Here is a 10,937-nt window from a genome sequence, read left to right as displayed (position 1 = left end):
GTTGTTTGACCGGAATTTGCAACTCCAGGCAAAGGACCCACTGAGGGGTCACTGACCTCTTGGGGACCAGTAACACATCCATTGATTGGCTCCTTTGACCTTCATAACAGCCGTACTAGAAAGATGTAATTCCTCGTGTACAGACGAAGAAACTGAGGTCCAGAGAAGGTTCAGAGTTGCCCTAAGTGAAACTAAGAATCAAGCTCAGGGCAGCTGATCCAAAGTCTGTATTCTTAGCTGCCACCAGTGTAGTGTACTCTATCTGCCTCTTCTGAATACTACCTAAACCACAATGTCTAAGCTACGTCTTTTAATTAAACCCCATAGGAGCAATTTGCCAATGGGCAGTGTAACCCCAATTACACGCAGACACTTAGCAATACAAACTTCAGCTGACAACTTCGAAGAGGGAACAAAATGTTTCAATAAAGGCCCTTTTATCCTGCTTATCATCTGGTACTGAATACAGCAAGACACCAACCCACCCATTATGAAGGCAGCCTTTAAAGCCCAAGGCTCCCCACGAGAATAGGCCTCCAGCTTGAATACTCTGTCCTTACAAGAGCCACAGAGACCAGCCACACTATAGAGCAGAGTCCTCAGTCCGGGCTGCTCTTGGGGCTCAGGCCTCAGGCCTTTGCAGAGGTTCTTCAACTGAACTCTACTAGATGCCACAGGCCCCACTCATTACTGGAATGAAGTCTCGTCAACATCATCTTTAAGGAACTCTGTAGGAAGGGAAGGGGAGCTCTAGGAGAGCAGAGGGAAAGAAGTACATTTTGCACAGTTAAGAATCACCAGGAAGTCCCCAGAATAAATCCTTCAACCCCGAAATCATTATATGCTTTTATTTATAGACTCTGGGAGCCAGGACCCAAGCACAGCCTGGTGCTCTTGGATAGAGAATAAAGCCGCTATTGTCCAGACTCTGAGGTTGCTGAGGTGCCCTCCCCCTCTGGTCTGGAATGATCTATACTGTTCAAAAAGTCAACAGGAGAAACGGCAGGTTGGCTGAAGGAGGAGGCAGGAAAAGAAAGTCCCCTTAAGTCCTGAGGGCTATGGCATCAGATGAGAGCAGAGTCCTGGGCATGTCTGCCTAACTCCTGTGCAACAGCCCTGTCTCTGTCCCCCTGTGTCCCTGCTGCTGGGCCTCCACCATCACACCCCTCCCACTAGCCGCTTAAGTGCCCCTCCTGGCATGTATGAGCAAGTCCCTCTGCAGCCCAGCCTCCAGGCTCGCAGTCAGTCGGGCTGTGGGCGGGTCGGTCAGCAGAGTCAATTTGTTGAAAACACCTCGGCCAAAGTAGTCAGCAATCACAGAGAAGCTGTCGTTGGAGCACTTGAGCTGCAGGGAAAGAGAAGAGTTGCGAGTCAAAAACCCACAGGACGGGCTTCCCTGGTGGCACAGCAGTTAAGAATCCACCTGCCAATGCAGGGGACACAGGTTCGAGCCCTGGTCCGGGAAGATCCCACATGCCTCAGAGCAACTAAGCCCATGCGCCACAACTACTGAGCCTGCGCTCTAGAGCCCGCGAGCCACAACTACTGAAGCCCGCGCGCCTAGAGCCCGTGCTCCACAACAAGAGAAGCCACCACAATGAGAAGCCCGTGCACCACAACGAAAGAGTAGCCTCTGCTCAACGCAACTAGGTGAAAAGCCCGCACACAGCAACGAAGACCTAACACAGCCAAAAATCAATCAATCAAAAAAAAACAGAACACCTCATTCCATCTCTTTAAAAAAAAAAAAGAGAGAAGCCACCACAATGAGAAGCCCGCGCACCGCAACGAAGAGTAGCCCCCGCTCGCCGCAACTAGAGAAAGCCTGCGCACAGCAACAAAGACCCGATGCAGCAAAAAATAAATAAATAAAATAGATACATTAAAGAAATAAAATATTTAAAAAAAAAAAAACCCACAGGAGGAGGAGAAAAGAACACCAGGCCCCAGCGCTCACCACCTCCCTGTGGGCGGGGGAGTCACGTCATCCCCACCTGGTGCTGGAACTGATCATGGAGATCTCGCTTCTGTTCCTGGGCCCGAATCATATCCATGACCTTGCGGTTTTCAGGGAGGCAGGTAGGGCAGTCGGCATCACTTTCTGAGTAACTCTCAAAGCAGTGCTGGTGGAAGGAGTGGCCGCAGAGAAAGTGGACTGAGGGCAACTCCAAGGCACTGTTACAGATGCTGCACTTGGTCTTCTGGAAAATCTTCGGACTACAGGCAAGGGAGACCAGAAAAGAGTGGCAAAAAGTGAGGGCAGGGCCAGGAACCATGTGGAGAGAGAAGGCAGTTGGAGGCAATGAGGAGACAGAGGTCCCCGTTAAGGAACTACGAGGCCCTGCTCTTACCACCTAAAGCGGGTCACAGGAGGACCCCATGCTGGGCCTGCAGGGGGTCTCAGCACCCTCCCAGCAGGTCCATCCAACCCAAGAAAAGTACCTGCTACAAGATAATATCCTCCAAAGCCCAATACATCACGTTCTACGTAGTAAATCATTCTTTGGAATTCCTCCATCAAAACAGATCTTCAAGAATGAAATGCTTGGGCTTCCCTGGTGGCGCAGTGGTTGAGAGTCTGCCTGCCGATGCAGGGGACACGGGTTCGAGCCCTGGTCTGGGAAGATCCCACATGCCGCGGAGCGGCTGGGCCCGTGAGCCACAATTGCTGAGCCTGCGCGTCTGGAGCCTGTGCTCCACAGCGGGAGAGGCTGCGATAGTGAGAGGCCCGTGCACTGCGGTGAAGAGTGGCCCCCACTTGCCGCAACTAGAGAAAGCCCTCGCACAGAAACGAAGACCCAGCACAGACATAAATAAATAAAGAAAAAAAAAAAAAAGAATGAAATGCTCAAACACACTCCATACAATCCTCTGTCTTTGAAAAATGACACCCTGTGAAAAACAGTGTTATCCCCGGACGCCTCCACAGTTCTGGATGCCAAGTACCTCGCCTTCAGCTCCTGGATCTCCTGGCGGATACGGGTGGTCTCCTCTCGGTAGCGCCGCACCCGGAGCTCGTCCTGCGCGATCTGCTGGCTCTGCTTCTGCAGTTTTTGGACCAGGTAGTCCCGGATGACAGACAGGGTGGCCGTGGAGTTGTGGGCCAGGGTCTGCACCACTGAGACAGGGAGGAAACAAGACCATGAACCAAGCAGCCCTCTGGATAAAACTGAAGGGCCCCTGCCCCAGAGCCCGAGTGCCGGCAGCCTGCACCCAGCCGCCCACCCTGTCCTCGGAGTACCTAGAAGAGGCGGCATGAGGTTCTTGCTCTCGATGTGCTTGAGCACCGCCGCCACGTACTGCTTGCAGTCCTCCTCCTTGCGGGCGAAGTAGCTGAGCGCCTGTTCCCACAGGGAGGGCTCCTGCTCCCCGTGGCGCTCGCACACGGCGAGCACCTGCCGGTACTGCTCGTGCTGCATGTGATAGTGCATGATCTGCTGGAACCTGCGGCCGGGCAAGGCGCACATCAGCAGCCGTCCCCCGCAAGTGGCTCGGCTGCGTTCCCCTTCCCTGAGATTCCCCAGACTCTTACAGTTTCCCCTGCTCATAGAGGTAAAGGACCCCATCCTGGAAGTCATGCATCTGGCAGAGGACCAGGGCTTTGTCAAAGACATCACAGAAGCGACCACTCTTCAGTAGGGAGATGGCCTCCGCGTGAAGCTTCTCTTTGACCTAAAAGAGGAGGGTAGAGCTGCTGGACATCAGGGAAAAACGACAAGGCCCCTCAGGACCAGGCAAGTCAACTATCTCTTCCCCTCAGTCCAATTTCCTCCACGGGGGACCATTTAGCCCCCAAGGGTTATTGGTCTAAAGAAAGCGGCAAGAGGCAACCAGGAAAGAAATGGAAGCGGTTTTTTCTCCAGTGCCTCCAGCCACTTTGCCAGGTCTCACCTGCGGCTCCTCCTCGTGAGCCCAGTTCTGGAGTCGCAGCTCAAGGAGAGTGTCATAGATGCCCTGCGGGGAGTCAGGCTGCACCTCACTCATGTGCTCTAGGAAAGCTTTCAGCTCCCGCGGGTTGTTGGCAAAGATGGGGATGAACTCCTCTGAGTTGGCCTAGGACGGCAAGGGAGGAGAGGTGGCCGAGTGAGTGGGCTCGGTACTTGGGCTGCTAAGGTGATCCCTGCTGACCAAAAGCCATTCTCCCTGAGGCCTCACCCTGCAGCCTGGAGCCTCCCTATCGCCTCGGCCTTCAAGGCTGGGCCGATAGTCGGTACAAAGTCCCTTCAGCAACTCGGTCGTCTGCTCTGGTATATGGTGCATGAGGATCTTGCCATAGCGTTTCATGTTGCTCTCTGCCTGCTCAAAAGGCAGCTTGCCGATGTATTGAAGGGCTTCCTGATAATTCTGTGGAGAGGGAAAGGGCAGAATAAGCACGTGCTCCAGCCTCACCCACCAGGAAGCACTTGCAGCATCCCAGGGATGTCCTAGAAAAAGAACAGGGTCCTGCCCGTGTCAAGGGGCTCACCTACCTTGATGTCCTCTAGCTGGATCTTCAAGTACCACTCGTGATGTGCATGGTTCTCAGCCAAATAGAGGGCATGGGAGTAGTAGCCAGCCTGCCGGAGGACCTTGATGGCCGTCTCCACATCAAAGTGGACTTCACTCTCACTCTTTGTCTGCCAGGGAGACATTAGACAAAACCAGTCATACAGAGGTTGTGGTTAGGGAACAGAAAGGAAATATGCATCTGATTCTAAGATCAGATTCTTTTTTTTTTTTTTTTTTTTTTTTTTTTTTTTTTTTTTTTCTGTACGCGGGCCTCTCACTGTTGTGGCCTCTCCCGTTGCGGAGCACAGGCTCCGGACGCACAGGCTCAGCGGCCATGGCTCACGGGCCCAGCCGCTCCGCGGCATATGGGATCCTCCCAGACCGGGGCACGAACCCGTATCCCCTGCATCAGCAGGCGGACTCTCAACCACTGCGCCACCAGGGAGGCCCTAAGATCAGATTCTTAAGGCAATAAAAAAGTTGATGCTTTTTTTTTTTTTTTTTGGCAGTGCTGAGCGGCGTGCAGAATCTTAGTTCCCCAACCAGGGATCGAACCTGTGCCCCCTGCAGTGGAAGCATGGAGTCTTAAGCACTGGACCACCAGAGAAGTCCTAAAGTTGATGCTTTTAAAGCACTGTTATCCTGCCTCTCCAAAAGTCTTCATCTGCCTCTACTATTAGAGGGACTCGTCCGGGAACACAGGGCTTCCCTGGGCTTAGATACCACGAGAAGTTCTGGCATCAAAAAACAAGAGGGGGGCTTCCCTGGTGGCACAGTGGTTGAGAGTCCGCCTGCCGATGCAGGGGACACGGGTTCGTGCCCCAGTCTGGGAGGATCCCACATGCCGCGGAGCGGCTGGGCCCGTGAGCCATGGCCGCTGAGCCTGCGCGTCTGGAGCCTGTGCTCCGCAATGGGAGAGGCCACAACAGTGAGAGGCCTGCGTACCGCAAAAAAAAAAAAAAAAAAAACAAGAGGGGTGGGAATTCTCTGGCGGTCCAGTAGTTAGGACTCTGCGCTTCCACTGCCGGGGGTCCGGGTTTGATCCCTGGTGGGGGAACTAAGATCTGGCAAGCCACGCAGTGCAGCCAAAAAGAAAAAAAAAAAAAACCAAGAGAGAAAACAGGAGAAAACTCGCAAAAAAGGCTATTCCTCTTCCTAGTTTATAGACCAGAGGACTCTGGTCCCCAAATAAGGTCAGCTCTTCCCTGTCTCTGCAGCCCTGGTGGAGCCCCTCATGCTCAGTGGGGCCCTCACGGAATCTCCCGCCAACACCACCCTGCACCTTGATGAATTCCTCCAGCTTCGAGCTGTCCTTGAGCTTTGTGTAGCAGTTGAGCAGTAGGGTGGTGTGGTCGGCATTGGCCAGGGACTGCCGGTGCAGGGTCTGCAGGTAAGCTGTCAGGTTGTGGATGCGCTGGGCATCCAGGAACTTGCGGATCACATACGATGGCTCCAACTTTCCAATGGTTCTAGGGAGACATATGCATCAAATAGCATTGGGGTCAGCATACTTCTCAAACTTTCATGTGCATAGGAATCACTTGAAGATCTTCTTAAAATGCAAATTCTGTTTCAGCACATCTGGAGTAAGGCCTGAGATTTTGCAATTCTAACAAAATCCCAGGCAATTTCGATTCTACTAGACCATGGACCACATGAGTAGCAAGGCTCCAGAGCACTGTTTCTTAAACTTGGCTGAAAACAGGAATTCAAGAGAGGTTGGGAAAGAGGCTAGACAGGTTCTTAAGACCCCTTATTAATTTAAGAATTAGTATTGAGGGAAGAAAGTGTGGAAGCAAGAGATGAATACCCTTTTCCCTTTAAAGACTCTTATCAAAATGAGTATTAACAAAGGTCAAGTTAACATCTAAAATAACAGAAACTCATCAGCTCAACTGCATGCTGGTCATGTAATATTTGACCCAAAACATTCCCTTTCCAATAAGGTATACTGTCTTCTCACTTGAGGCATCACAGTTTCTGGAGGAAAAAAAGACGGTTCACAGTGGAGTCCACCCTCCTTCCCCAAGTGCAGGTTTTAGATTATCTGGCTGCCTGTCCCTGCATTCAGAGCTATATCCTAAAGCGCCTCCAGACTGACCGGATATACTGCTGGACAGCCCCATCGTGGTTGCCCTTGCTGTAGAGATGGTCTCCATACTGCATGAAGATCTGGGCCAACCCATCACTGTCCAGATGTTGGCTCTTGGCCAGATTAATCGCCATCTCGAATAGGTTCTTCTTAAACAGCATCTGGAAGGGAAGAGAGATTAGAAAACTGGAAGCAGCAGTCCTTAGAAGACACCTTCCCAGAGCGCACCCACAACACACAAGGCAGACAGTTGTGAAGCCCCGACCAGCCTAGATCTTAGACAGGGTGAGACCTCTCAGATACCCCCAAGACCAACATCAGCTCGCCTCACAAGGTTCTCTACAGGCAGGCAGAGTGGACCCTGAGAGTGGGCTCAGGCTCCCAGCCACTGCTTCCCTCTAAGGCCTCATCCCAGGCCACTGGCCTTGTAATCCTACCCTAAGGAAGCTGAGTAAGTGACCCAAAGGGAAGGAAACACCCTGGCCAAGGGACTTGGGGAGCCTGTTCCTAGAGCTGCATCTGGGTGCCCACGGCCTGCTCTGGGAATCTGGTGGCCTTGCCTCCAGTTTGGTCTGTGTGTCCTTCTCCTGCAGTGCGTGGACCCGCCCATCCCGCGTCAGCACATACAGGGAGCCCCACTCAGCAAGCACATCTACTATATCCTCAAAGACGGTGCTATAGGCTATGAACTTGTTGCACAGGTCATAGATGTTGAGAATCTGCTTGTCGGAGCTCTGGGAGTCCCTGCTGGTAAACTCTGACCTGTGTGGGAAAGAGAAAGACCCAGATATTTGTACCACCTCTGTCTCAGCTCCCCTCGATTTCCTTTCCAATACAACTTTGGTGTTGCCCATTCCACCCAGAACAAGACACCGCTTTGGCCCCTCTAGCAGCTCATCCTGTAACATTTAGCATGGTGCTGGCAGTTGTAGGAAGAGAACATATAGACCTGGTCCTACCCTTTAGGATCCTATAATTAATACAGGCAACAGATTGAAAAATTAACTACATTCCAACATCCATTATTTAACAAATAATTAGTGCCTGGTGTATGTAGGCCACTGAGCTTAGTACTGAATGAAAACTAACATCTGACAAGGATCACTTGCCTCACGCTGAAGACCCCATCACCCTTTCTGGTGGCTCAGAGAAAAAAAACGCCCTGTCTTGCATCTCCCAGAGCTTTCCAATTTCTCCACTACTCAGTCCCTTGTTCCTCTACCCAATTCATTTTGACCAAGGAGTAAAAATCCCAATACCAGGTCCCAAATTCCCTGGAGCATTCTAGCGCATCAGGGCTGCTCAGCAAATGTCTGCAGCAAAATCACACACTTTTCAGCAAAAAAAGAAAAAAAACATTATAACTGAGTCTAGGTGTAAGCACAATCTACCTAAAACCAAATAGGAGATTGACAGGATCCAGGCATTAGGAGTTTAAAATCAGGTTAATTCTGGGGAACAAGTTCAGCCCTCTCCCTTTTGCTTCTCCGTGGAGTCCTTACTTGGGAGAAACCTTCCGGTCACGGGAGACAATGACAAGGTAGCCTCTAAACCAGTGAGCAATGAGTTTATGGCCCTCAAAGGCAAAGCAGGGCCCCCGTTCATCAGGCTGGTATAAGTAGACGCATTCATCCCCTGCCACTATGAACTGCAGGTCCTGAGAAGGGTCGCTTAGGGCTGAGCAGCGCAGGCCACAACCGTGGGTGTCCAACTCCACACGAGGGTAGTCCTTTCCAGAAACTATGTAGGACTGCAGGAAGTAAGAGAGGGGTTAACAGGCTCCCTTTGAGGAGGAGGCAGCTAAGCCTTCCCAAAGGTATCTCCACCTCCATATTGGCTCTCTCTTCTTAATTCTTAGCACCCTAAGACCTTCCCTGGCTGCTTGCCGTCTCCATTAACCACCACCCATCTATTAAATATATAAGCAAAGACTACACTTCTTTCCTCTGTATATACTATCACTACTTACTACAGGTATTTAGCAAGTAAGAGAATTTTACTGCTTTATCCAAAAACCACTGCTGAAACAAAACAAAACTATCGCTGAGACTAAGCTGTTATAAATTAGGAGCACAGGAACCAGAGAAGTAAAGCAACTTGTCCAGTGTCTCTTAAGTTAATTAGGAGAGAAACTTAGGTCTTTTACTACAAAACCAAGAGTTCTTTTCCTAGCTCTAACTCTTCCCAGTCTCCTAAGGGAGGAAATAAAATATTAAGCTGGGCAAATGATTCAAGGTTGTATGATGAAAGCTGAAGGAATTCTACCTCTTTTGTCAGTTCCTTACCCTAGCCCCCTGAGCAATGTTAAAGCCTTTCCTGCCTGCCCGTAACAGTGGAGGCCCTGGTCCTACCTGAACATTCTCAGTTGTCACAACAAACAAGTGAGTGGTCTTTCCTGCTTGGCGAAAGGCCAGTCCGGTAACAGGATAGTTGCCCTTGTGCAAAATCTGAGTCTTGCTATGCCGGTCCCGAGTGATGTCCCCTTTGTTCAATGTAACACTGCCATCTGTGAAACCTGCAGGAGAGCAAGAAACAGCATTTTATTGAGGCTGAATAGATCAGGAAGCACAGAAGGGGAAAAAGACCACTTGAGGCACTTGTTAGAAGTGACAGTCTTTCTCCTCATACCAGACTTCTCCAGGGGTTACCATGAAGATCAGGACTCACTGACTCATTTTCAAAGAACAAAACTAAATGCTTTCCCATCCAAAACTTTAAAATCTCAAACGCATCAGTTCAGTACAAAATGGTCTCACGAAAACAGTGAAGATGAGCTGCAGAAGCAACTCTGAAGAAAATCTATAAAGAATCATGGGGTGTTAGCTTTGCCTTCTTTCTGCTTACCGATGGCCATAAAGTTGAGATTTTCATGGACAGTCAAACAAGATACAACAGTCGGCTCTGCCCCTGGGATGGCAGGGAAGATTCGAGTGCAGAGTGGATTGCCACCATCTCTCTTCTCCAGGTTCCAGATCTTTACCTGTGGACAGACCTCAGGTACGTGAATGCTAGTCACCCTCCAACAAACAGCCATTCCCAGGATCCTGCGTCTTTCCCATTTCCTTTCTAGGACTCACCAGGGGGTTGATCCCCTCTTCATCCTCACCAACAGATGCCAGAATGTTGTGCTGCTTCAACTGGTACAGGTGTGTCACCCGTAGTTTGTAGGCCTGGAACCCGGTAAGCTGTAGGGAGCGGGGCAAGAACCAGATCTGGCCTTCCATGTGTGCAGAGTAGTCAAGGAGCCTCCTTTCCAAGGAGAGATACTTATATTTAGGCCAGAACCCAAATAACAACTAACATACATACAACTCTTTAAATTTTCAAGGGTTTTTGCACAGATTATCTTCTGGGAACTCCCCATCTTAAAAAGACTAGAGGGCTTCCCTGGTGGCGCAGTGGTTGAGAGTCCGCCTGCCGATGCAGGGGACACGGGTTCGTGCCCTGGTCCGGGAAGATCCCACATGCCGCGAAGCGGCTGGGCCCGTGAGCCATGGCCACTGAGCCTGTGCGTCCGGAGCCTGTGCTTCGCAATGGGAGAGGCCACAACAGTGAGAGGCCCGCGTACCGCAAAAAAAAAAAAAAAAAAAAAAAAAAAAAAAAAGACTAGAAAAGAAAGGCCCGAGTTTAGTGGCAGCATTATGAAAAACAAAGCAGCAAACTCATGGTCTCATTTAACTCCTCCCCCACAATACTGGGCTGGGGAGATGACACCTCACATATTCATCTTTTAAAGCCAACTTGCATCCGTTCTTTTCATCGATCTTAAAAAACAAAAACAAAAGAAAAACCTTGCCGAACTGTTATTTTACGCCCCTTCTGCAGATAAGGAAATTGAAGCCCAGAGAGGTTAAATGACTCGCCCAGGATTGTTCGCTCAGTTGGCAACAAGTTAGAGAACGGACTTCCTCCTTTCTTCCCTCGGACCACAGACGGAGCACTGGGCGCCCATCTAAAGGAAAGTGGCACGTAACACGAACCCCTCTGACGGACAGATATCATCCCACCTGTATCTCTTCAGGGATTCGGGGAGGGAAGAGGCAGCTCCAGAGGAAGGATATCTCCAAAGACTAGGCTCCCTCGGCCTGAGTCGCAGACAGTGATGCCAGGAGGGAGGCAAAGGAACTTGGAAGCAGAGGGTCCAGAGGCAGGCGCAGCCCCGGGAGCAGCCCCATCATTGCCCAGTGGCTCCTTCACCAGCTCCTTGTCGAAGAAAACGAAGCGCCGCCACTGCAGGTAGGCCGCCATCTTGGCCGAAGGCCCCCGCCTCCGGTAGAGAGGTCACGTGAGAGGAGCCGGCGGATCACGTGACCCGGCAGCTTCCTGGAGCCTGGGTGCACAGGCGCTCTCCAGTCGC

At 51.0% G+C, this 10,937-nt stretch overlaps 1 protein-coding gene across 3 annotated transcripts; it reads right to left on the bottom strand.

Moving 5' to 3' along the window:
* Positions 1 to 833: 833 nt before the first annotated feature.
* Positions 834 to 10,875, bottom strand: VPS11 (VPS11 core subunit of CORVET and HOPS complexes). 3 transcript variants are annotated; one of them, XM_082626385.1, is made up of 16 exons: positions 10,642 to 10,875; positions 9,658 to 9,806; positions 9,425 to 9,572; positions 8,932 to 9,095; positions 8,083 to 8,330; positions 7,141 to 7,342; positions 6,590 to 6,741; positions 5,771 to 5,957; positions 4,470 to 4,616; positions 4,156 to 4,344; positions 3,892 to 4,053; positions 3,533 to 3,672; positions 3,242 to 3,444; positions 2,947 to 3,118; positions 1,995 to 2,217; positions 834 to 1,345 (listed from the first exon to the last, which is right to left on the bottom strand). In XM_082626385.1, exons 1-16 carry the CDS (start codon positions 10,826 to 10,828, stop codon positions 1,181 to 1,183), a joined length of 2,838 nt encoding a protein of 945 aa, XP_082482511.1. In that variant the 5' UTR covers positions 10,829 to 10,875; the 3' UTR covers positions 834 to 1,180. The 3 variants fall into 3 exon arrangements, with proteins under 3 accessions (XP_082482511.1, XP_082482512.1, XP_082482513.1); XM_082626386.1 differs by having other exon boundaries at positions 9,425 to 9,560; positions 10,642 to 10,874; XM_082626387.1 differs by having other exon boundaries at positions 9,658 to 9,829; positions 10,588 to 10,668.
* Between the last annotated feature and the right edge of the window lie 62 nt (positions 10,876 to 10,937).

This window comes from Mesoplodon mirus (assembly GCF_964341445.2).
Source record: "Mesoplodon mirus genome assembly, chromosome: 7".
NCBI classification, from domain to species: Eukaryota; Metazoa; Chordata; class Mammalia; order Artiodactyla; family Ziphiidae; genus Mesoplodon; species Mesoplodon mirus.
Note: the sequence above shows the minus strand (reverse complement) of the source record. Positions and strands in the feature narration are given on the sequence as shown.

Bases quoted from the DNA above. Each gene is read 5' to 3' on its own strand.
- VPS11 (XM_082626385.1), bottom strand. From the start codon at position 10,828: ATGGCGGCCTACCTGCAGTGGCGGCGCTTCGTTTTCTTCGACAAGGAG. The intron at 9,096-9,424 runs GTAAGCAGAAAG...GCTCTCCTGCAG, and splicing joins TCTCAACTTTATGGCCATCG to GTTTCACAGATGGCAGTGTT. The intron at 6,742-7,140 runs GCAAGGCCACCA...CTTCCCTTCCAG, and splicing joins ACACACAGACCAAACTGGAG to ATGCTGTTTAAGAAGAACCT.